Genomic DNA, 26,402 nt, shown 5'->3' with positions numbered 1-26,402 from the left:
GATCTTGTTTGAGCACAGGAGGGGACGAGATGAGCCTCACGGGTGTCTTCCATTCTCAGCCCTTCTGTTACTCAGTGAAAAATCCTCCAACAATCCAAGCAATAAACTGATTGTAATCAATGACACATGAGGGTGACAAATGCAATCTGCAAACTAAATTCGAAGTACACATCTTGATAGAACCATCAATTTCACAATTCTGGGAACTTTGCTCAGTGCATTATGCTCAGAGCATTATTTTCAGCCAATCTATAAATAAACTCTTCATAAGAGGATTATATCTGAGCAGGAGGGATTCTGTGTATAAAAGGGTGAATTAAGGATAGATTATGGTACCTATGTTAATTTTTTGAAGTCTCTTTTTTTGTTGCTCTTAGCTTACATCAAAATCCAGGATTTTAACATAGCAGTAACTTGAACAATTATTCATATTCCTTTTCCATTAAAATATATTTTCCATAAAACAGATGTTTTTTTAATGAAAAATAAACTCTTTCATCAAAAAAAACTCATAAATAATTGAACTATGACATCTATATTTACATTCAATCTAACAGCAAATGGGAAATTTGTGAAGATAAGGGTATAGATAAAGTGATAAGATAAAGGGAAATTAATATAATTTAATTATAAGGTGCCTAACGGATATCACTTTGCCATACAGTCAACAGAAAGTGGCCTACTCTGAAGAAAGACTGGGCATATTCAAAATCAAGAACTCCTATATCCATATTATAAGAGGGACTCAGTAAAAACACCTTTTAGATACCTCCACAACCAAATGAAATGCTGTGGATTTCTGATGAAAACACCGCATGCTTTCAGAACAGAAATTTTCCTCCATGCTTCCCAGTGAGAAGTACATTATATATTCACTCACCTGAGCTATCATTCCTTTTTATAACAAAGCTGGAAAGTGCTGGTAAGGATGACACAGAGATTAGATATAAGTATCTGTGCACATAGAGGTGCTGGATGTAGGGTGGCACATCCCTAGGCGGAAAGCAAGCTACTCTATTCTGACCTGCTGTAAAATCCCCCAGCCAGTATCAGCCAATAATTTAGGTGACAATTCTTGCATCCATGACACATGGCAGATGCTGAGGCCTGCAGAGTCCCAGAGAGTCAAGATGAGAAAAGTAGTCAGGAACATGATAAGAATTACTGGATTTAGGGAGGCTCGTCCCGAAACTGGTTCAAACAGTAAAACAAAAAACCAAAAAACAACAACCAAAAAAAAAAAAAAACTGAAAGAGTATTTACTGGTTTGAGAAAACACATTATAAAGTGACTTGTAATAAATATTTCTCTTTTAAATGTAGTGACACAGAAGCCTACACGGAAAATAGCACCACCCCTTCAGCTGTCCCACTAATTCCCTAGTAATATAAATAGTGTTTGCCACTCTATACTTACACCATGGCAATAATGACAAAGCCTATGGATAAATGATGCTGCCTGGGCTGTGATAAACTTGGCAAGTTTATTCATGAAGCATCACCCAGGACTCCAAGAGCAGCACTACATATATGACACCTGCTGCCTCCCCACTGCAAGGCCCCTCTCTTGGGAAGTGTGAATCGAAGTCACTTCTGAGCCCAGATGCTGAATGTAAAGAGCACAGATATTCTATTTCAGTAGCTTCAAATATCACAGCTTTTTCCTCAAGAACAGCAAAGTAATAACAGGGCCTGAAACACAGCCAGTCAGAAATCAAGATGCTCTATGCTCTGGAAATAGCATTTTTACACCAAAGGAGCCTGTAATAGAAATGGAGCTGATGGAGAATAATGGCATGAGAACAGATTGGTCATGCACAAGAAAACACCACCCTGATGCTGGGCATAGGTGAGGGCCCAAAGGCTTAGTCAGGGAACAGTCTCAGATTTTAATCAGGGCACCCATCCAAAACTGCATTTGGGGTTTGCCTTCTGAAGCATGGCAAGGGAAAAGCAGTCCTGAAAGCATCCATTTATTTTGTGTGGCTGAGGGCTGGAAGGAGGACAATAATGCGGTAAAAACAAAAATAAGATGTTTCTATTTATTTGGTTGTGGCTCAGTCATCCCCACACTCATAAATATACATGGCCAACACTTGCACTGCCTGGTTCTCGCAGTCACCAGCTGGGGAGGAATATGGTGTGTTGGTCTGCTGAGCCCTTACCCTTCCCATTGGCATGTTGAGTTCCTGCAGCCTCCTAAAGCTAATATGTTCTCAGAATAAGAATTATTGACTGAAAAAAACACTTCTTGTTTCAATCAGAATATTTCCATCTGGACTATTTATCCTTTCATAGCAGTAAATTCAAAGAATTGACTAAGACATATACTGGAAGTATTTCCAGTTTGTTTTCAGTCTTTGTTGAATTATTTGGGTTTTTCATTCTTCTTCATGTATTACTTTTGTTTACATCTCTCAAAATCCATATAATCCTCCAGAAGGCATTTCTTCCCTTTTTTCCCTTCCAGAGAAAAAATAATAGGTCTGTACCTTTATTACATTTACCATTACCAGCTGTGGCTAAATGACTCCTCTTGATACAAAGCAGCTAAAAATCTGCCTCTCTAAATATATTGATATAAAAGCACCGTTGGTGGAATTAAAGCCTTTTGTCATAATGGAGTAGCAAATTGTGCTCCATTCGAAAGGTTAGATTATCCTCACAACCCATGGGGGGAGCAATCCCTGGTAAAGCAAATCCTAGGGCATCCTGACAGAGACAAGCTGATCGCTTATCTGAGAATCACCTAAATCCCCCCTTTGCTTTTGTAGTAGCACAGAACGTGGATGCTCACAGAGCCCTCATAGCTCCTTTTGGGAGCATGAATTAGGGCTGGAAATGTGCTGCCCTAAGGATTGCTTCCATCTGATAAGAAGTCTGGACAAGAGCTCAAGCAGTCAGAACAGCCTCTCATGTATATTGACCTAGGAAGTGGTGGCCATAACAGGGGCAAACTTAAGCAACAATATTTCTTGGCTAATGTGTTGCCAATGCGCTTAGAGCAGGATGTTGAGGAAAGGAAACCGGAGGGCTTTTAAATAACAAAATCAGCTCGGGGGAGGACTGATTTATCTAATCCTTGCTCTCTGTATCTGGGTCACTTTAAATAATCTGATGATTAAAAGGTAGCTCCTCCTCCTTTCATGAGGGCCCTTATACAAAACAGTGGTCAAAACATAACTGGACTAATGGGGAACATATTCCCTTGTAAACTCAGTGGCAGGAATTTTAACATTGAAGAGTATCACCTCTTTCTTAGGTGTCTCCAAGGTGTGACAGTTCCCTTACCACTCCCAAACAGGAGCAGATTGTATTTCCCCATTTTGCCTTCTACTTTTCAGCTTTGTACCTCAATCACTCAGCATCTGTCAAAGTGCCTCATCCTGGCAATGTCAGGATGTACCCATTCCCTAAGGAAGGCATGGTCAGGACAGCTCAGCATCACAGCTGCAGGGACAATCTACAGGTACACTCAGTTATGAGGATTGCTGCAGTCAGGCTATCAGCATATTTGGAAGGATGATTTCCAGTGTTTGGACATCTCTGATGTCTCTACATGAGTCAGATGGTCCAGGATGACTTAAAGAGAAAGCAACAGGAACAAAGAGTAATTTGTCAAAGGAAAGGGTTGGACTGACTAAATCTGGTGATATTTCTTCCACCTGGAAAAAATTCAAGAACTCATGTAAGAATTCCTAATACATTGAAATGTAATCCCATTGAGAGGAAGAGCACAAAAAATACTTTTCTAATGCACAAGCAACAACTAGTACTAGGCTTGGGGGGAAGAGATGATGCAGCTGTGGAAGAAGGGTAACACTGGGCTCAGTGAAGGTGTGTGATGGGGGCATGAGTGTGGGTGGATGTGACAGAAGTGAGTGGCCAATTCCACTTCCATGGGTCTGCCGGATGGAACATTCCGACGCTCCCTGAAGACTTTGCCTGAATGTCCCACTGAAATTCCTAAGTACCTAGAGGATCACCCACACAAGTGAATATATAGTTCAGCATGTATGGCATCAATCATCAATCCATGGGCTAGACCCTGATCTGTTGCTCAAGGAAACACAAAGCTCAAAGGAACAGCCTGGAATACCCCAGTGAATTCATTACCTGCTGTGCTTTCTCCTTCACACCATCCCTGTATTATCAACAAGTGCAGCCCAGTCAGATCTACACAGGACCAAAATAATGGTCAAATCAATGAGAGAAATTGCAAAAATCGAGTTTTCACCCGATGATACCTGTCTAGCTCTGCTCACTGAACTATGTGTGGAATCAGCCACAGGGGCTTATAGATACTCATTATATAAATATATTTACTATTTAATATTTGTAGCAAAAGGCACTTCTAACTGAGCCAAAAAAAATCCACTCTTGTCCAGTTCTAGGTGGAAATATGCCAGCAAAGAGCAGCATCTTGTAGATCTTTGGCCATTGTGAGTGTGCCCTCGTCCCAGCCTTTGCCTGAAACATGCTCCAGGAAGATGTGAGCTCTCAAATGGCACGCACGCAACTGGAAGTGGAGTCACTCAATTAGTAATCACTGTGCAATTAGGCTTTGCATCAAAATAGAAATTACTTCTCTAAAAATAGCAGTGATGACATGTTAGCTCAAAAGGAACAGAGTTTTTAAAAGAGGAAGATGAACAAAATAACATCCCTGAAGGCCAACATAAAGCTGAAGGGCAAAGCAAAGTAATCTAATAGAAACCCAAAATCTATAAGATCAGAGCCCAGAATGCTTAACAGTCTCAGATAGCACAGATGGGGTTTGTAAACCCAGTGGTTTCAGTGGGTTTAATAGCATTTCCTGAGATAATTCTGTTATTTTGCTGTTGCAAGGAACTGGAAAAGGAGTGTGGTGTTTCAGATGTCATTGCTTGTAAGTTTTGATGAAGGCCAGTGTTTTTATGTCATTTAATCGAGAAAATGAAAGAAAAAACAACAAAATGAACAAGATCAAGTCACAACTACTCCTTTACCTACCTGTTCACCTTCAAAGAAGAAATTCTGCCACTATGGGAAATTGTCATCACTGAAAATGAGAATGGCTTTGACAGATACTGAACTCTTTAAAGAGAAAGTGATGCTGCAACCAGAGTAACTCTGCTGGCACTAAATCACTACCAGCAAAGGGCATTTCACAGGGGCCTAAAAACTACAAAGTGTGAAATAACAGAGATACCAAGGAGAAGATGCAGTATACTCTCAATAGCAACAACTGCTGCTAAAAGATTTGAGGGTGATAACAGGGCACCTATTTTTAAAAATGGAATTGAGGGAAAATGTAAAAATTAGAAGTTGAGCATTTCAGTTATAATTTCTCACTTTTGTGTTCTATTTTACCTATAATGTGTATTTTTGTTCATTTCTCACTTTCTCAATTGAGCTCTTTCCTGATATATTTTTCTTCACCTTTTTTTATCAGTGACATCTTTCCAGACAAGAAAACTCAAGTTTTTGAGAACTCAAACACATTCTGTTCAGTCATTCTTTTTCCTTTTTTCCTATCTAACTTCATATTTTTCTTTTTTGACCAGCTGTAGTTTGAACCTTGGTTCATCTGTTATTAAACCACATGTCTATTCTTTATTAATTTCAGAGTTTCTGTTTTTTTCTCTGTAACTTTCATTTCCTATACCATGTTATTCTTGACACATCAATGCAACCTTGAGCAGAAAGTCAGCATTCATCAGCTTCATTCCATTCATGGAGCATTAAAAAGTTACTTTGTAATTAAGGGACACCTTCCACTGGAATGTTTCCCTTGGAAGTGGCAACAAGAACCTCTGAGTATCTGCCTGAAGCAGCTTTTACCCATGTTATCCATCTCTTCTGGAAAAGCACAGCAAGGCAGAGAGACACAACCCAAAGGCCCAAAGCTGGATGACACCACATTAAGGACTCCTGCTCCCAGTCAAGTCAACAGGACTTGTTTAAAATTAAGACAGCAAGGCACAAAGGCAGGACATCTGTAAGCCAGCAGTTCTAATCCATCCTGCCTGGAGGAAACCAGTGAGCACTAATGGGGAAAATGTCCTCCATCAGATTAATTCCATTAAGTCAAGTAGCAAATGCCTGCTAACAGCTCTGAGTACCTTACACAAAGTGCTAACAATAAATGTCTTCAAAACTAGAATACTACAAAAAGTAATATCCACGAACACATATTCCAGTTCTAACTGGATTTTCTTTTTTTTTTTTTAATTTAGAAAACCTCATTTATTTCTTCAGCATAAGGAAAAGCTTTTTCGGAAGACTTTTTTGACTTTTTGAGGAATAGTGCTTCACGACAGTATTATTTTTAACAATTATTTCTCTTACCATGCTCAAAACATTAAAGACTTTTTCTTCTAATACACATAAAAAGGTTGATAAATATATGAAGAAATTAGCCAGCTTGTTCATTATGAAAGGAGTCTGCTAAATTTTTGAACAAAGGAACTACATTTCTCATCTTTAATGGGAACAGAGCATGGGGAGAAACTGACCATCAGCTGTCCTGAGAGAGTTGTTCCGTCATTTTGGGGCAAAAAGCATAATAAAGAAAATATTTTTAAAATCTTGGAGTCAGGCAACTTTAAGGATTTTTCAGTTTCTTTCTCTTGTTTTAAAATGTGCTAAAGGAATAGACAAACATTTATTCTGTAAAGCAGTTTATTCATCTCCTGCTCTCCACTTACCTTACCCTGTCTATGGTGAATTTGTAACACCAAACAAGCGGAAACGCTCCAGGTCCCAGTTTCCCAGGTCTGGGCAAGCAAGGTGTGGAGCTAGTGCTAGGAAATTTTTTTTTTTGAGGATGTCACCAGCCAAGTGCTTCACAAAGATGCAGTTTCTTTATCATCTATACCACCTGTTCAGCCCCTTATAGCTACAGACAGTTGCTATAATTAAGGCAGCATTTATGAACATTGATCAAATTATTCATTTGATAAATGGTTCTTAATCCTAATCAAAGGAAATCATAGGTAAGGGACAGCACCCTGGCCTCTGGAGTGCTTTAGAACACCAGACAAGTTTCATGTCAGCGCAAATAAGAGGGCAGTTTTTACAGTTGGTTTTCCTGTCAGGACAAGAGGATTTTCCCAAGTTCAAACGTACATCACAAACTTTTGATTGAAATTCTCTCTGATATGGAAGGAATTCAGAAGCCTAGAGTAAGTTATCTGCAAACTTTTAGCCAAAAAATAACCATAAAAAGCAATGGTAAAAATCAAGCCCTTGAAAAATTATTTTCTTTGTTACTGCTCACCAAATTCCACTCAAATATTTATACCCTTTGGAATCTTTTAGTAATTCCTAGCTTTCTTCCAGAAATTGTTTCAGAAATTTTTCTATCACCAACCACAGGAGTTCCTGTATCACACAATGAGAACATAATGACTTCAATTCAATATTTACTTTTATTCTACTTATGAGAGAATGCCTCATTTTCCTTGATTTGTCAGGCTTGGATGTTTAGAAGCAGTGTCTAATATCTCAGATCTTACAAGAGCTCACCAAATAACTTTCAGAAGTGAGAAGGGAAAAGAGCATCATACCTGAGATTGTGCATTGATATTGGCTCCCTCCTTCACCAGAACTTTGACAACTTCAGCTTGTCCTGCTAAGGATGCAATGTGCAGGGCTGTATTCCCTTTCTGTTAGAGGGAGTGGGAAAATGCAAGTTATAATTACCCTTTTTCAGGAATCATTTCAATCAGCAGGGTTTTTTTATAGCATTCATGTGCATGTGCCTGGTTGTGGAAAGGCTAAAGGGAAAATAATTTATCCCACTGGTGTTTTTTCAATTGTGCCCACAGGTAAAAGACACTGGATATTATAAAGTCAATTACTGATTTGCACAGATTTGAAAAAATCTACTGCTTGGAACTATACTAATTCTCCTTAAAATAAGGAGGACATGTCACTGGAAATAATGAAAACATGACATTGCTTAAAACTTCTAATGCTTTCCCTGTATTACACCACAAATTATATTTTCCTCTTAATTTACTACCAATGAGCTTCAGCAAAGCTGACTCCCAGGCCATAACAGAAATAACAGTTTAAATATCCGTGCAGTATTTACATTATTCTCTTATTTTGTACTTTTTGGGGTTTTGTCTGTATTTGCCATATGTATTGGATAAACTTAGAGACGTGCATCATTACCTTAGTGGCAGAATCCACAGCCGAGCCTCTTTCCAGCAATTCCTGTACCAGTCCCACATGGCCTTCCTTGGCTGCCAGGTGCAGAGCATTGAGTCCATTCTGTAAGCACAAGGGCCAGATCCATTACAAATATCAGATACACATTCCTACCTCACCCCAGGATCAGGAGAAGCTTAGGAGCTGGAATGCTATTACATCTCTTAGCTGACTGTCTGCATAAGTCAGATACTTTGGACACGGCTATTTAAGCTGAGGCTTTGTGGGACAAACTTCACCCATAACATTTTTCTCATAGTAACAAATACATCAAACCAAACTACATTTTGTGAGTATCCAAAAAACATTGCTTATTTTCTAATAACTTCTCATTACCACAGACTACTACCTTGGGCATCTCCATGGAGCCCAGTATTTCAAACCTTGAGTGTTTTTCTGCCTCACTTTGCTGTAACCTTATCCAGCCCGGCTGAGATTTTATCAATACTGAGAAATCACAGGACTTAGCCAAATTTACACGGGATGTGTCTACTCAGAGTTACTCCATGCTGATGTAACCACCCTGAATCCTGCTATCTCCTCTGGGATAACTGGTATCAAATGGAAACCCACAAGCACAAAATGGCTGTTGATCACTTTGACTTGCAAACTGATCCTTGATCTGACACTTTGCTCATATCTGATGAGCAAGTTTTCACTAAACTTCAAGGTTTTCTAATCTCAAAAAGGAAAAGAAAATTAATTAAATAAATGCAAGGATTATTGAAAAGGTAACCAAAGAAAGTCAGCATCTAAATCCTCTCCCCATTAAACAGGAACAGGATACTGTATCTCATATAAATTCCTGCCATGGAAACTTGATCTCCTTCTTCCTAGTATCCCCCTTCCACCCAAGGAAAAAAATTAAATTACAGTCTATTGTAGCTGAATTTCCAGCCTGTTTTTCACAATCCCAAGGTGTTTTTCATGCTACATCAGGCAGGTGACAGCAACAAATACTGCCATTCCCTCCAGCATTCTCCTGGTTTCCATATTGCAGGCATCAGGATCAATACTCAGGTATTTGAGTAACCAGCAGCAAATTCAGCACTGTGGAATTTTTATCACTTTGCTTGTCTCTGAGCAGTTCAGAGTCATTTCAGTTGTGAAATAAACAGGCAACATTCTGGCTTTTATTTGTCCATTCACAGAGGCAGCTGGAGCCTGTAATTTCCAGTGGGATTTTAAAGCACTTAGCACTTCACAGGAGGTATTTGATGGGAGTTTGTCCAATGGCTTCAGACACAGCAATGCAAACACATTTCAGCACTAACTCCATTTGATTCTGCATCCATGTGAAGAGCACAGGCAGATTTTGTGGTCAAATTCAGAAGTGGAAATAGGAGAAAAGCAAAGGAACTAAAGGAAGGCCATGGTCACAGGCTGCCAAAAGCAGAGGAACACCATTCTGCAGCCTGGTAGTCAGAAATGTTCATGAGAAATGTGGTTTCAAACCCCATTATGTGGGAAAAGCTACAGCAGCCAGAACACGCTTATTCCAGAGGAAACACTCTTACTATGGAGCTGCAGAGCCCAGGGATAGCAGTAGTGCCATGCCCTGGTCAAGGATAAGTCCTTAGCCAAAAATATGTAGTGAGGTTGACCATAATCACCAGGATGAGGAATACTGTCCGCGTTAGGGAATATTTTGCAGGCCGAACACGTTTCAGAAAACTCTGGTCTTTCTTGGTTTTTAATCTTAGCTGAGTATCAAATAACCATAATTACTACCTACAGTGGCTGAGAGCTTCAAGCTAGTATTTTGTGGGAAAACACAGTGTTCTCCTCACTGTTTAAGAACAAAGACCTGTTCTGTATCTGATCTCACAGATTCTCTCATCAGCACTTTCCATGGGAAGCTGAAGGGCAGCTTGTCCTCCTCACAGCGTACACAGCTGATGTATTGCTGCAACATGTCATTAAACTTCTTCGCTCTTTAGGAACAAACAGCAGAGAAACTGCAAAATTCATGGCCCATAAATGCTTCTGAATACAAAAGGATGAGGATAAGCCCCTGTTTTAGTTTACTGTGTGCCAAAATATGGAGAGAGCAAGGCTCGTCTCAGTGTTTAATCTCTGAAAATACTTGTATTCCTACCTCTGAGCCACATATCTGTTGATGTCATGTTAAGCACCTGAAAGTTGATATTGCTGCATCCATTGAGTTTCTTCACAACACAGGACTTGTTTTTAATGCATTAAAACATGAGCAAAAAGAATAGTTGAGATCCAATAAAAAGCTTACAGGAACAAACTCTTGCTTAAAAATAGGACTATCGACATTCAAATTCCGTAATTCCTTAAATAAAGCAATCTGGGGTAAGCAGTAGCAAGCCCTGCACTTTAAATGCTGAGGCCCAGCACAACCAAAGCCTTAAAGCAACTTTTGTTCTCTTTCTCCCTGATCAGAACCAACGCTGCAATTATTTCCCAGCCCACATGGCTGATCCCTGCTACTTCTAATGATGGAATCTCAGATTTAATCAATGCAACTCCTCCGTTCCTGTCAACTGGATTTTTGTAGTTCAGAACAACAAAGGTTTCTGACACGTCCCTTTTTGCTCTCCCCTGCCCACCAAAAAGTTGGGGAGGGCGAAATTAGTTGTCTGCTAAGCAAAACTGAGCCACATAAGGACAAAGCCTGCATATGCCATAACTGCCATTCTTTTGGAGACTCCTTAGTGATATTAACTCCCATAAAATAACCTAATACTAAGCCTTCCAAGCTGGTGGTTCTTTATAAGTGTTTCCTCCCTGCAGTGCCTGATTCCCTCAATTCCCTTTCTCCTCTACCACCAAGGCAGAGACGTCAATGCTCTCTGTCCCATGGAGTGCTACAAATGTGCATGTACCACTAACTGCTCACAGCACTTCCTGTAGTGCCACCCTTGGTATTTTCACTGCACTGGAAAACTCCAGGGGTTTCTTGGACATCCTAAAAATCACCAGCCTACACTTATTCCCCATAAGACAGACACTGACACTGCTCTTTTCTGGAAATCACCCAGAAAAAATCCCTGCTACCTCTGCCTTTTTATTCAGTTGCCTCACAGAGCAGTCCTCATGCAATGGAAGCTCTTTCATCACTGCCTGGTTCAGTATCAATCCTGCTGTGCCATTTATTCCTTCTGGGACATCACCCAGATCCCATAGCTTCTCCCATTCCCACCTAACCCTATTGTGCCAAGCCAATTGACACCATGGAAAGCTATGTCTTGGCAGTGTATCAGATCAACCTGTAGTTCACAGGACATTCTAAATCAGCCAAATCAGTGCTCTGTGGGCCTTTACACCCTTCCCTCTAAGCTCAGCTCTAACTGACAGGTACAGACAATAACCTGGCAGTCCTAGAAAGCTCAAGTCACCTTCTGCTGGTGAGAATTAGTGAGAATGACAAAGAACTTGAAACATAGAAATGGGGCAAAGAAAGTGTTTGAAGGAAGTTGGGAAAAGGTTCTATGATAACAGCCCAATTGCAAAGCATAACTTCAAAACACAATGAAAATTGAAAAGCTTTTGTGATTAACGCTGTATGGTGGCAGTAACTCCTTTTACCAGCAGAAGCAGAAACTAGAAAGAAGTCTTTGTTAAACTCAAATACTTTTCTCTCTTTAATAGATGGCTCTGCAAAGTCTCTCCTCTGAATAAATCTCTCAGGGAAGTAAAATGTGCATGTGGCAACCTCTTTTCAAGAGAGATTTGGGAAAGGGTACATTAGAGAGCTGGGCATGGCTTTCTGAAGTCCAAATGTTTGTTGAAGTTCTTCCTAAAAATATCACAAAGAAATTAAGTGGACAGTGGGAAAAAAAAGAGAAAAACATAATCAGGTTGTGAAAATTCTCCCTTTATGTTGCTTTATAGTCTAGGAAATCAAGAAACTGAATTAACCTAGAGAGTGACATCAAATGTGGTCCTGCTGACCTCATTATGCTGCAGTGCTCCTTCAGACCATAACTGGCACTGCTGGGAGAGGCAGTGCCTTTCCACTTGGAAGGAGGGAGGGAGGAATTAACAGCTGTGCTCTGCCTCTCTGTCACCGAAGGAATAAAGACCAGCTGAATTAAAAGGAAGCCAACAAAATGAGAGCAAAAGGCAAACTGACAGAGATTCAAAAAGCCTTGGAGCTGGAGGCCCCCAGACCAACCTCATAGTTGAACCCTGATCTGTTCAAGGCATTAGACTTCACAGAGGAGCACAGAAGACTTGTTCAAAGCAAATGCCAACGCCCATCACATTTTTCCTTCCAAGACATCACCCTGAAAACTGACAGGTCTCCCAAGACAAGATGGAGAAACGTTACTTTATGTTGCCTTTGGATCCCCAATTCAGTTTCAAAAATCAGCAGGCAGCTGATGAACGCTAGAATAGTCAGAGTTTGGGGTCTAACTTCTGCTGGAACCTTGGGCTGCACAAATGCACAGTGTAACATTTGTTTTGCTAAGCAACATTTTGAACAAGATGCAGTAGCAAGTAGCTTTCCCTTGCTATGTTAACTAGAAACAGTAACCACATTCTAAAAAACTACATTTGTAGCATAGGAAAGCAGCTTTAAAGGAAACATATTTACAATTGCTATTGGTTATACATCCTATTAAACACCAGGAATTGGATTTTTTTAAGGGACCCCCCCATAAAACTGGGGAATTTTGTCCCCTAACATTTTTAACTCTCTTCTGAAACAAACAGAATTGATTTATGATTTTCAGAAGAGATGACAGTGCTTGAATTCAGATTAAAGTAGGCAATACTATAATAGGTGAACTTGTTATGATGGTAGCATTCAACAAAACATATAACTATATAATTGTTTTATTAACTACTCTGTGTTCAGTATATCCAGAAACATTAAGCTCCATCATATGTTGGCAACAGTTACACTGGGAAAATACTTTGATTATCTATAAAGATATATCACTCTGAAAACTCAGGATGTGAGAAAAAGACATTGAAACTGAAGAAAATCTCCTGGTGTTCTCTCCATTCAGGAAAGCTTATATTTAACATTATGTATGGTTTTCTCATATGAGATCTAATCTAAAAATAGCCTTTTACTGAGGAAAAATACCCTGCATATACAAAGCTCCATTTTTAAAAGAGCCTTGAGATATCTCACTGTTAAAAATAAAACACACCCCTGCATTTTGCACAGACTGTGTTTGCTTCTCCCCTTAGACAGCTGGAACACAATGACGTGGACACCCCTGCCAAACCCTGAGGAGGAGACAAAGGAGGAGGAATAACTTGAAGGCTGCCATGGCTTACTCAATATTCCCTGACCTCTAGCAGAGGGAGTTTGCTCCCACTCCCAATAAAATTTACAATACACCAGTGATGCTTAATCACTGGAAGCACTGAGGATCTTGGTTACAAAAACCTCTGTAAGCAATTTTATATGGTACCAGAACTGGAGTCTGCCAGAAGCTGAAGTGCTTGGTCATGCTCAGTGGATGGTGAAAGCTTTGATCTCCCCTACATGGAGCTTTGTCACCAGCTACAGGTGGGAAGCACTTTCCACAGAGGATAAATCTGCAGCAACTTTTGCCATATTCCTCCCATAGCCACCAGGAGAATATGAACACTGGGAAAAAAGCCTTGTAATGTTCCTAAGTAATTATCATATTAACATTATTTATTATTTATTATCATATTAACATTATTATTATTTATTATATCATTATTATTTCATTTATATTATTATTATATATTATATATTTATATTTTTATATTTATTTATTTTTGTATTATTTTTATATTTATTTATTTTTATTTATTTTTATATTTATATATTATTATTATATCATTATTATTATTTATTATCATATTAACATTATTATTTATAATTATCATATTCACCTGGGGGTGAATCTGTTTGTTAATATTGGTGCTTATAACAAAGATGGAGAACTTGCGGGATCTATTTGAACACAAGAACTTGAGTCTAGCTTTACTCTCTCCTAAGTGAGAAACTTGAAGTTTGCCAGGTCACATCCCATAAAATTAATGAAGTTTTCCTTGACAATAAGTGTTTTAAAGGAAACTTTCTCCTAGACAGTAAGACAAGAACATTCCTGTATGTTTTCAACAAGCAGAACATGAAAAGACCCAGCTCTTATCCTCCTCATCATTAAATTCCTTGGCACAGCCAACAGATCTGCTCTCACTCCTGTGCCCCAGCTTCCATTTGACACATGCCTTCTTTAATCATCTGCAGCTTTCCTTCAGCAGGGAACGTGATAGCACCAAACATTTTAGATTATTTCACTCCTGATTTCCCCAGTTAGTCTTTTTTTCTTCCCCCCCCCCAAAAAAAAAAAAAAAAAAAAGAAATAGTGGTCACAATTCTGGGATTTTACTTCCAAATGGCTTAACCACTGTCCAGTTAGTGGTTACTCTGATCAAATCTGGCTAAGAGTTAGGGGAAACCCGGGCACCATAAAGCCTGAGCTGTCAAATTCCCCATCAAAGAAACTGCAGTGGTTTCACTAGAAAGCCAAGACACTTCCCAGAATTGATGCAGACACTTACTTGCATATTTAAGTCACAGTTAGAGTCTTATTAAACTTGATGGTTCTAGTCACTTAAATAAATGCTGCAAATGTAGGTCCCTAAGCTATGAAGCCAAAGTAACCGGATTTATATGACAGAGCTACAAAAGAGCCAAGCCAAAACATTGTGTCACATTACAGTCACATCAATGGTGAAACTTTAACAGTGTACTTTTACAGCAGTTATAACTTTCTTGAAAGGAGAGACAGCATGTTAAGCACAACATTTAAGTATCTCTTATGTTATGTTGTAGATATTATTGACCAGTGATAACAACACATTTAGTTTTGTGAAACAAGGTGAAAGCCCATGGCTACCCCTTTAGCCATCTGAGAGTACCCAGAACTGCACTGCCAGTGCAGGTGATTGCCAAGATTTTAATCTGCTTGGGCATGAATTATCTGGGCAGCTACCACTACAACCACTCAAGTGCTTACCTACTCCCTGAGACCTCACAAAAACAACAGGGGAAGCCTCAGACTCCCACACCTGAGCTCTCAGGGGATCAGGAGCTTCACGTGGGACGGCTAAGGAAAATCCATGGGCTGAGCACGTCACATTCAGCAGGATAAAGAGATAAATCACATCTCTACAGTGCCCACGTTTCTTACCATTCACTCTCGCAAGCTTGTGTCCATGAAATATCTTACCTGATTACAGGTGTTAATGTCTATTCCACTTTTCAGGTATTCCACTACTTTGTCCAAATTGCCAGCTCTGGCAGCTCGGAGAAAGCTTGCATTGCTGTCAGACTGTAAAAAGAGAAGAAAAAAATTCTCCAATTAGCCTCTGCTTAAACCAGAGCAGAAAACCTCATCAGTGGTGAAAGGTTTCCACATTTTATGCTGCAGTAGAATACAGCTGTGAAACAACTGAGTTTGAATTGTATCTGCATTAATTAGCATATTTAAATTAGACAATAATGGCACAAAAGAACTGCAGACCTGTCAGAGTGAGCAAAATAGAGCAATAATTGCTGGCACTCAAAATTTAGCAAGAACTAAAAAACCAACCAAACAAAAAAAAACCCCAAAAAACCCAAACAACCATAAATCATAGTAACTGATATTGTCAACAAGAAAAACATAAATGCATCAACTTGCTAACTGTAGTTTTCTGGAGAATTACATATAAATATATAATCTCTTTATATATATAATTTTATGTATTATTTATGTATTAATGCATGTTGTTTATAGATGTGTATAGATGTTATTTACAGATTTAGATGTATTATTTTTAGATACCTATGCTCAAAGTGGGCAGCACTGCACATGTAGCTAACCTTAGAACAAAGCGGATGAAGTACTCAAGGCTGAGTATCCAAATCCAGGATCATGCTGCAAACATTCCCACCCCTAAAGTGCCTGCTCTCATTAAAAAAACAGATTCAGAAATCCTATGAAAATAAGCTTTCATTTTTTAGCCAGATTGTGGAATGTACTGTTAAGCAACAGAATGTGGAACACCTCAGCCCTCTTGCCTTTGTCTGTGACACAAAACAGAGCCCAGAGGTAGAGGACAGCCCGCACTCCCTCGGGCTGGGACTCACTCCTACTCATCATGAGAATATCCTAAACCCCTCCCGCTTCCAGCCACTTATTTTACTTGCCCAATCCATTCCAATGCATTTTTTTTTTTTGGTCACCCTGCTTATCACTCGCTTCACAATCCCCAATTCCAACCTATTTTAATCTGCAACAGATGGATGTCATCAAAATCAGCCTCCTTACAACTGTGCTACATGCCAAGACGAAAATATGTCTTTGGGAACACATCCTTTCCTGGGATCAGGATATGCTCATAAAGACATCAAATTATGTTTTAATATTTAAGTATCTTTGAAGAAAATCATGTCTTGGTAAAAACATTAACAAACAACAAATATCTGAGTGCATGAGGGGTAAATCTGGACACACAGGTTGGAAAAAGCAGCTTTGCCCTCAATAATACACGTTTTACCTTCTTTCTCCCCATTTTTTTCCTGCTTTACTACTACAACAATCATTTACCATAGCAAGACTACAATCATCAGCTTTATACTTTTAAAAGGTTAAGAAAGAACGATGTAACAAATTACCACCTACAACTTTAGGTTCTTAGGGATGAACCAATCATTTCTTGTTTTTCTTTCACACAGAATAACATAAAAAGCTAGAAGTGCTGACATCTCAATTATTGCTGGGACCTCAGATTGTAGCTAAGCCCACACAACTCTATGTCATTTGTTTCTGGCTAACAAGACACAAGCAATGCTTTCCAAGCAGATTCTCATTTCCTTGATTCATAATTTTATTACCTCATAATCAAATTACTGTAGTGTACATCACTTCCAGTCACTTCAAAACACTTTCCATACACCGGAATAATGATCATAATGCAGAACATTAACTTCTTGTCTACATAAAGAGTATTTCAGCAGTCCATATGCTTCATATATAAATTCCCATACAAGTACAAGAGACTGGCCACAAAACATTGAAAATATTCTGCAACATGTTACAAGGATTAGAAGACTTAGAAATTGAGAATACTCAGATCTATTTTCCTTCCCAGTTGGCCAAATCTAATTTTTCAATAGGTTGTCATTAATTTGTCCTTTGTCCCATTCTTTTAATGCTTTTTTAAAGCATTTTTGTCAGCACGACTCTCTCAAACATTTATTCACTTTAGCACACTTCAAATTCAAATGCATTTTGACAAAATCCCCCCAGAAACAACAGCAGCAGTTTCCTGTAGTCTTACCATGTTAGAGAAGACAATGAATCTGGATCTGTCAGCTTTTCCAATGGATTCCATAATCTCTTGAAATATTTTGTTACACAGCCCCTCACAGTCTTCTGAGCTCCTCACAGCCCCTCAAGGTCCCTCATGGCCTCCAGAACCACTTGCAGCCCCTCAAAAATCCCTCAGAGCCCCTCATGTCCCCTCAGAATCCCTCACAGTCCATCATGGCCCTTTAAGAGCCTTCCAAAGTCCCTCCGAGACCCTCATGGCCCTTCAGAGCCCCTCACGACCTCTCACAGTCCCTTTAGAGCCCCTCAGAACCCTTCACAGCACTTTAGAGCCCCTCAGAGTCCATCACAGCCCCTCATGGCCCTTTAGAACCCATTATGGCCCCTCAGAGCCCTTCACAGTCCATCATGGCCCTTTAATTAGGGCCAAAGTCCCTCTGAGACCCTCATGGCCCTTCAAGCCCCTCATGGCCTCTCACAGTCCCTTTAGAGCCCCTCAGAGCCCCTCAAAGCACTTTAGAGCCCCTCAAAGTCCATCACAACCCTTTAGTGCTTCTCAAAGTCCCTCAGAGCCCCTCATGGCCCCTCACAGCCCTTTGGAACCCCTCATGGCCCTTCGGAGCCCCTCATGGACCCTCAGAGAGCCTCAGAACCCCTCACAGTCCATCACGGCTCTTTAGAACCCCTAAAAGTCTCTCAGAGCCCCTCATGGCACTTTAGAACCCCTCATGATCCCTCACAACTCCTCACTGCCCCTCAGAATCCCTCATGGCCCCTTAGAGCACCTCATGGCCCCTCAGAACACCTCACAGTCCATCATGGCCCTTTAGACCCTCTCAAAGTTCCTTAGAGACCCTCACAATCCCTTAGAGCCCCTCACAGTCTCTTTAGGGCCTCTCAGAACCCCTTACAGTCTATTACAGCCCCTCATGGCCCCTCAGAATCCCTCACGGACCCTCTGAGCCCCTGACAGCCACTCATAGCCCCTCAGAGATCCTCAGAGCCCCTCACAGCCCTTTTAAAGCCTCTTAAAGTCTGTCAGAGACCCTCATGGCCCTTCAGAGCCCCTTCACAGTGCTTTAGAGCCCCTCATGGCCCTTTGTAACCCCTCATGGCCCCTCAAAGCCCCTCACAGCCCTCATGCCCCATAACCCCTTCACCATCCCTCATAGTGTTTCTCACTGAAACCACCATATCCATCTTTATAGTTTGGTGACTGGTGAAGAAAAGCTGTCAACAAACTGTCATTTGAAGGCACTTCCTTTACAAGAAAGAAGACAAAAACACAGACCCAGAGTCCTGTGCACCATATGGTATTTATCACATCCCCTCTTCCTAAGCACACACCCCTGAGCGGTTTTCTTGAGAGTTTTACACACTTTTACAAGCAAATCATGCTTGAAAGCAAACACTCTGCCACTGAGGAAAGGAAAGGTTTACAGGAGAAGAGCTCACCTTAAGCAGCAGCAACATGTGAGCACAAGAACATGAGTGCCCTGTAATTTGGGAAGCCCCAAAGCCAACACGTTAATGTGCAAAGTCCCAGCTGGCAGCTCTGCCCTCCACCCTCAGCCCAGGCAGCCAGAATTAAGGTTCACGCTGTGTACATGCAGGCCCTAAGGTCAGTCAAATCAATACATTATAAACATGATATAAGAATATGGTGTGAGGGATTAGAAAATACTGAGATGGTATTTTATAGTATGGGTTGAAATCACCACATGTGGATTTAACCAGCTTTTTCTAATGTACTGCTCTCAATACATACACAGTGACAGAGCATCACAAGTCCTCACTAACTACTTTTTGAAAAAGAAATTATGTTTGCAATGCAATCCTAATACACAATATAGATACAAAGGTAAATTTATATTAGGTAACATAAGAGATTGTTCCCTGTTAGGGCGATGAGGCCCTGGCACAGGTTGCCTGGAGAAGCTGTGCCTGCCCCATCCCTGGAAATGTGCAAAGCCAGTTGGACAGGGTTTGGAGCAACCTGGGACAGTGGAAGGTGCCCCTGCCTGTGACAGGACGTGGAACTAGATGACACTAAAGGTGCATTCCTAAACCTATGACTTTTGGGAATATTTGGTTTTACTGGACATTATAGATGTCTCCTATCTTTTAACTTTTCTTATGAACTTTTGACCGATGATAGGTAATTCCAGCTATAAATAAGAATTGTCAGATCACTAGGAACAAATAAACTGCAATGTGAAAAACATCAATATAAGTACACTCACAGCATGGACACAAACATTTCTTTATAACTACCTAGCTGTCAGATATTGCATAAGGAAATACAAGAAATGATCAAGTGACTATATGAATATATGATTGTGGATTCTCCCTCTTTCTTGCTAATTACATTGCTGCAATTTAACCTGAGTTTGAAACATATATTTCAGGGAATCTCAGCAAATAAATCATATATGGAAATTAGTATTTTAATCAAATAGACCTTCCCTTCTGGTTCCTCTGTCCCCACTCCAGCTGCCCTTTCTATTGCATTATGTACCACATCACTTACTGCACACAGCCTGTTTCTCAAAGACATTTTAGAGAGAAGTGCAAAAATAAATCCTGAAATCATATGCTGTACCAAATCCATAAAATATTCAAATTTGCTAGTGAAAACCAGCTTCATGCATAAGCAGGAAAGACTGGGGGAGTAGAAGGCTTCAGTTTTCAAAGGATAGCTTTCATCATAACATTATCCAACAAGTATTTGTTTTAAATTGTTTCTGCAGAAAAACTATTCCTGCAGGCTGGATTTGGGTTTTTCCCCATCCAAGTAAGTTGAATGACCCCAGTCCAAAATCAGAAATATCTCTGTGAGAGAACACAATCCAGCACTATGGGCCTCCGAATATTTCTCATCTACTAAACACAGTTTGTAAATGGAATGCTGGCAAAAAGATAATTCAAAACTCAAGCCTAATGTCCAAATAGGTTAAATTAAGGTGTATTGTTTGTATATTACAATGTGCATCTGAGTGGCAATAATCCTTTCCCGTCTTACATTTCAAGCATGGGCTTGGGAATGCACTGCTTTGATTTTATGGAGAAAAATTTACTCAGCTGTAACTTTTGAAGGTATTGCCCCTGAACAGTACATGAGAAAAACCTGCTTTACATAAATAAAAAACCTCAAAACTCAAATTGTTGTTGGTTAAAAAACCTTCGATGTTCAAGTGAATCCTATGCTATCATTGCAGGTAAAGCCAGCGTTAAGCCACAATTAATCAATATGGCAGGGGTAGGTGACAGTGTTAATGCCATTTAAAAAGTCCAGAGTTGTGAGGCACTGTTTGTACAACAGCTGTTTCTATAATTAGCAAAATGCTGATAGCTTCTGAACTCTTCCTCATTAAGAAGCTCCTAACCGACTGCTGGCTCATCATGTGAGTATATCCAGGGAATGCCTGGAGTTGAGAATTCAGCTCATGGCAGAAGGAAAGTTGCACCTTCTAAACTTAAATTTTCATGGTTTCTTGATGCTATTCAGTACTTAAAGATGCAAATGGAAAAATAACAGGTATGCGAGCACATATTTTTCTTTTTTTTATTCCCTCCTTTCTAATGTGCCAGTTTAAGCTCCCATCCTTGAGACAACCACTAAATTTTGTCCCAGTTGGCTTGGCTATTCTCTGATTTCAGGAACCATCTGTTCCAACCAGCCATCATTTAATTGGGTGCAACTCTAAAAGTGGCACAGACCAGGTGTTACCGTTACCCAACTCACTCCTCACATACGGATTTTTGCCCATTAAGGAATCTTCCTCCATACCAGCATTCAGATGCAAAAGTTGGGAATTCAAATAAAACGCTTTTCCTCATGGAATACTTTCTGCAAAACTTGCCAGCAAGTTTATCAGTGGCTCACATTTTATCTACCGTACACTGATTTTTTTTTTTATTCAGCTGAAAGTGCTGCTGATCTCCAAAGGGCATCACACTAGAATATGGAGCAGTGACTGCAAAGAGGCAAAGGGTTTCTTATATGTTTAGCTTTTAATTAGACCCCCAGAGCAGAGGCTGAGCCTGCAGTTCTGATATACATACCATAATGAGAGCTAAATATTCCACTTGCAACGGCACAGGCTCAGTAATTTAACACTGATAAATGACTTAAATGAGATAATAACAGCTATAATGGACACATATTTTCCCAGCCCTTAATGAAGTAACATTAATCTTCTGAAAGAAAAGAAATACAACAGTGTTTTGCTTTCAAAGCCACTTCCTTTGCCCATAAAAATGTATGTTTTCATTCATTTACTGGGAGCAATGAAGGAAGACAGATTAAATCACAGATCCTAAAGAAATTTCTGTGTCTAAATTCCTGGATAAACAATGGGCCAGATTTTCTTATTTCAATATGAAAACAAGAATTTTTATCACTCAGCTTTTGCCATTCAACCATGTACAGGCATTTCAGATCAGATTCATCCTGCTGTGTACCTTTGTTTGTATGCAATTTTTTCATGAATAGTTGAACTGAAAATCCCACAATTGTAAAATAATAGCTTTCACTGAACAAACATCATGTTCTCATAATCTAGAGCAAGTTCTTATCCAGGAAAAAGACACAACTGGCCTTACAAGAAACTAATATTTGTTAAGAAGAATCCCAGGATTTGTGAGATGTGAAGAGGAAGATCAGATTTCAAAGGTAAGAGATCTCTAACAAATTAAATATTCTCTGCCAAGATGGAGCTAATAGTATCTAGTAATGAATTATTTTAAAATGTCAAAGGTCTGTCTCTCTAGGTTGATATTGATGGTTATAAATCAGAAAAATAAAAATATTCTTTAAAGCACGTATTATGAACCTGAATAATTTAAGGTGCTTGGACTACTTAGGCAAATTAATCGTAGAACATCATGAAGGATATGGAAAAGCTGGCACGGTTGCCACTTCTTCTGGCACTGAGCTAGAGCTGTGGCTGGAGATGCCCTCACCACGCTGTTACAGACATTGCAGATGTGACCCCACACTTTGCCATGAAGACTGTGGATATTTTCAGCAAAAATATTTTGTAATAACAAGTGGGTGAAAGAGGTACAAGAAGAAAGAACGCTTTTGTGTTATACACTACAAATGATCCAGGATTCAAACAATTCTTGATTTCAAATCAAAATATTTTTAAACATAAAAAATTATTCCCTGACCCAGAAACCTGGGATGGCATTGACCAGCTTCCTTCCAGTATGGGCTGCATTCCTCAGAATGAATATTGTCTCTGCTAAGGGATGTGTGGGAGCCCAAATCACTCATTGCCAGAGCAGGTGGGAAGGGTAATGCTGTTTGCATTTATTATACATCTTGGTAAAAGCTTTCTTGTGTCAGACAAAGAGGCTGCAACCCAAAGGAAACACTGCATGCAGCAAGATTCAAGATTTAGAGTGTCCTCAAGAAATTGCTTTCATTGGTATGACTGGAGATGGAAAGAACTATGGCAAAAAAAGAAGCTGAGAAAATAAACTAGGTTAAGTGATTTATGATTTATGCACATTATAAATAAAAAATGTATTACAAATCCAAGATATATATATTCATCAACTTCCGGTGGTTTCAAGATTTGCATAAAACAGTTCTGTGGCAGTTTCATATCTTTTTATGAGACTGTTCTCAGAAAGCTGCATTTGAAATTTAAGAAAATTTTTATTGCTGCTACACAATCCCAACAAACATATTTTTGAGCAACATAAGGAGAAGGAGGAAACTGCCCAGGTAACCTGGGCTGAACACCAGTTCCTGCTCCAAGATTGCTCCAAACAGACACAACTGAACAATTGGTAATGCTGATAGACACTTCTAATTTTTACTAGTGGAAAAGCCAGGCTTCAGCTATTCCATCTCTTGTTACTGATAGGAAAATTCTTAATTATTCAGAGGGAATTACTTTAATTTTAGGCTGCTTGTTAAATTTTGACACCTTTGACTCTCTTGCCAACTCTGTGAAATTCCAGAGCTTGCAGGATACCATCCAGCCACTCTTTTCTCTCTGCTGGAATGCACAAATGCCTGATCAGTTTGGCTTTGTTTTTAACCAGGAAAAGAAGAAAGGTATATTTTGGAAAACCACTTTAAACTATGCTTAATTTTTACCACATCTTTAAGTCTAATTGATCTCAAACTAAATAGATTTAAGTTATTTGCTAAAGGGAGGGTTTAAATACACACTTAACCTTGTTTCTGAATTTGGTCCAACATTGGCAAATACAGTAGCAACAGAAGAGGAAGAGAAAACTAATGTAAAATCACCCCTTCCTCAAGCCAAGAAGCAAATGCCTTCTATAAACCTTTTATGATCCTTAGCTGCCTCAGACTTCTGTAGGAGTCCTCCCACTCTGTTCATTAACTTGCCATACTGGCCTGGCTGCCGATTGTACTGTGTCAATGAAGGATTTGTGAGGCAAAACTGCATAGCTTTCTATGGAAAAGAATGGAATAAAATCTTTTCCCCAGCTGCATGTCCCTTCCAAAGGCAGTACTCAAAATGACAGATGTTATTTTAATCCATGCTGATTTTACAGTAAAAGGAACATCAGTTAGCAGGGTTCTAACAAGGGACAGTGCATCAGTACTAGCAGAACTTGAGGCATGTGTAATCCCTGTCCTTCCCCTGGGCTATTCATCTTCTCCAAAACAAACTTCTTGCTATAAATCCCAGCTTGGAAACCATGAGTGGGTGTCTGAATTATCATCGGCATGAGTCTAAAAAACAGACTCTCAAATGTACCTGGGAAACATAATCTTTGCATTTAAAAAAGAAGAAAGAGAAAAAAAAATCAGAAACCATTCTGAAAAACAACAAACCAAGCACATCACAGGATTTGGGCTTTGAGAATCAAAGATTTTCTAGTTTGATTAATCCTAAAAGCTAGAAATCTCTTAATTAGCTAAAAAGCAGAAATACATAATCCTTTTGTTTAATGGGAACATTTCTTGTGCTGAAATTTGAGACAAAGAATCATTTAGTCATATCCTGAAATGGTAAGGATTTGGGATACCTTCAGAAGATCCCCAGGATTAGTCTTGGTTCTCCTAGTTGACACACGCATTTACTCAAGTCTCTTAAATACTTGATATGAAACCAAGATCTCCTCTAGGGGAACTGAATAATATTAAAGGAAGGAAAAATATTTAGGAGCCTCTGGATACCATATATTGAGATGTTGAGGTGCTGGTAACAACTGTAGAACTTGGCAGGCATCTAAATGGTTTCCATGGCAAGTTTCCATTACTGATGATCTTCCTAAACAGAGGTAATAATGCTAGAACACCTCTAGAAAGAATTAGGATGCCACTCCAAACCTTATCTAGCGGGATAATAACCAGGCTTAACAAAAATCCAGGCTGTAAGTGAAGTTTATGACAGACTGTTGACAGATAATCCTACCACTCTCAATTTTTCATTCCCTATGGCCAAAGTGACATTTCCTAATAAAGAAATGTGTGAATACCATCTGTGCTAAAGGGTCAAACTGCTCTACCCACCCAAACACCATTAACTGATCGCCCATCGATTCAAATGTACTGGTTCCATAAAACAGAAAAAATCATTTCATGCTGCTTTGAGATGGGCTAAAATAGCTGTAAATAAATGGTGTTACCACAGTTGCTAATTCAGTGAGACTCATCACACAGATCTTACTTGTACAGAGAGGTAAAAGGAACACTCAAGCAGTAAATGAAGAACCTTGTAATCCTAGACCTAGACCTTGAACAACTCAGCTCTGGCCAGCAGAGAGAGGTACCAGTTTCACCTAACTTCACCTGCAGAAAAACAACAATGATGTTAAAATCCACCTCGCCAAATCCACTGCCTTGAGCAGGGAGGAGAAGCTCCTATGAATGCTGCAGTAGGAAAATCCTGTGCTGCAACTCAGAGAGCAGTCTGTCCCAGGCAATCTGAAATACCTGGTTCTGAAGCAGCAGATTGCATTTGATTCTTAGGTTAGACAAGATTAGATTAGCAAAGCAATTTTGCCATCTGAGTTGGCTGAATATCAGCTGAATTGTTCTGAACCTCGTATCTGCTACAGGGCTCCTGGAGCCATCGTATTCAGCTTGATGTGGCAACTCTTTTTAATGAGCCAAGACAGAGAGCATGGCTACAGTTATATAAAAGCAGAGGAAATCTATAATAGCTAACAGGGTACTGTGCTGGATACCATATTCCTGTTCAGGGGAAAAAAATAGATACACGATTTCTCCCTGCAGAACAAAGCTTTACTGACATTTCTAATATAGAGACACCTCTTCCTCTTCCAACTTTTTTTTGTACAGATTCATAAGGATGATAAGAGACTGCAAACATTCTGAGGGAAATACAGGAACTTTCTTTTGTAATCCCCCAAGCACTGTAAACCTGAATCAAGACGGACATTTCTAAAGAAACTTGGCCAGTCCCTTGGCCAGTCCCCAAGACAGAGATTCTAAAGAAACTTGGCCAGGGTCACATAAAGCCAAGATCTTATGATTGAACACATCAAAGACATTATCAAAGTGCCTGATCTCTGCCTGCTCTGAAAAGCTGGGTAGGCTGAATGAAAAGTATCCAGAAAAATAAAAAGGAAAAGCCTCAAAGATCACATGCTGCTCACTCCTGCCTCCTTTGAGGGCTGACCTTATGCCGAAGGGCAGCTCAGAGGCTGGACGTGCCGGGAGAGTTGTTTCAGTTTGCTTATTTGTGTCACAGGGGCTTCCATACCTTTGCTAACAGCTTCAGGGAGATCCTCTCATGCCCACTGAAACTACCCTCAGCAGTGGAGGCAGGCCCATCCTCCCCAACAGCCCAAGAAATCCCACTGGCACTCCACCTGACTGCATGTTTCCCATCACAAACGCTGGAGATTATTTGTTAATTCAACCAAAAACTGCTTGGTAGGAGAAAAAAAAAAACTGTCTGGA

The 26,402-nt window shown here is 39.7% G+C and overlaps 1 protein-coding gene across 35 annotated transcripts in view; it reads right to left on the bottom strand.

Annotated features, from left to right (window-relative positions):
- The window catches only part of ANK2 (ankyrin 2), a 277,320-nt gene that overhangs the window by 102,137 nt on the left and 148,781 nt on the right, over positions 1 to 26,402 (bottom strand). For all 35 annotated transcript variants that reach the window (XM_054514480.1, XM_054514483.1, XM_054514482.1 and 32 more), the window contains 3 exons: positions 15,395 to 15,496; positions 8,163 to 8,261; positions 7,550 to 7,648 (listed from right to left, as the gene is read on the bottom strand). In XM_054514480.1, coding sequence (XP_054370455.1) covers positions 7,550 to 7,648; positions 8,163 to 8,261; positions 15,395 to 15,496 — 300 coding nt within the window. The remainder of the gene's footprint in view (positions 1 to 7,549; positions 7,649 to 8,162; positions 8,262 to 15,394; positions 15,497 to 26,402) is intronic.

This window comes from Molothrus ater, chromosome 4 (genome assembly GCF_012460135.2).
Source record: "Molothrus ater isolate BHLD 08-10-18 breed brown headed cowbird chromosome 4, BPBGC_Mater_1.1, whole genome shotgun sequence".
Classification (NCBI taxonomy): domain Eukaryota; kingdom Metazoa; phylum Chordata; class Aves; order Passeriformes; family Icteridae; genus Molothrus; species Molothrus ater.
This window is presented reverse-complemented; position numbering and strand designations above follow the sequence as displayed.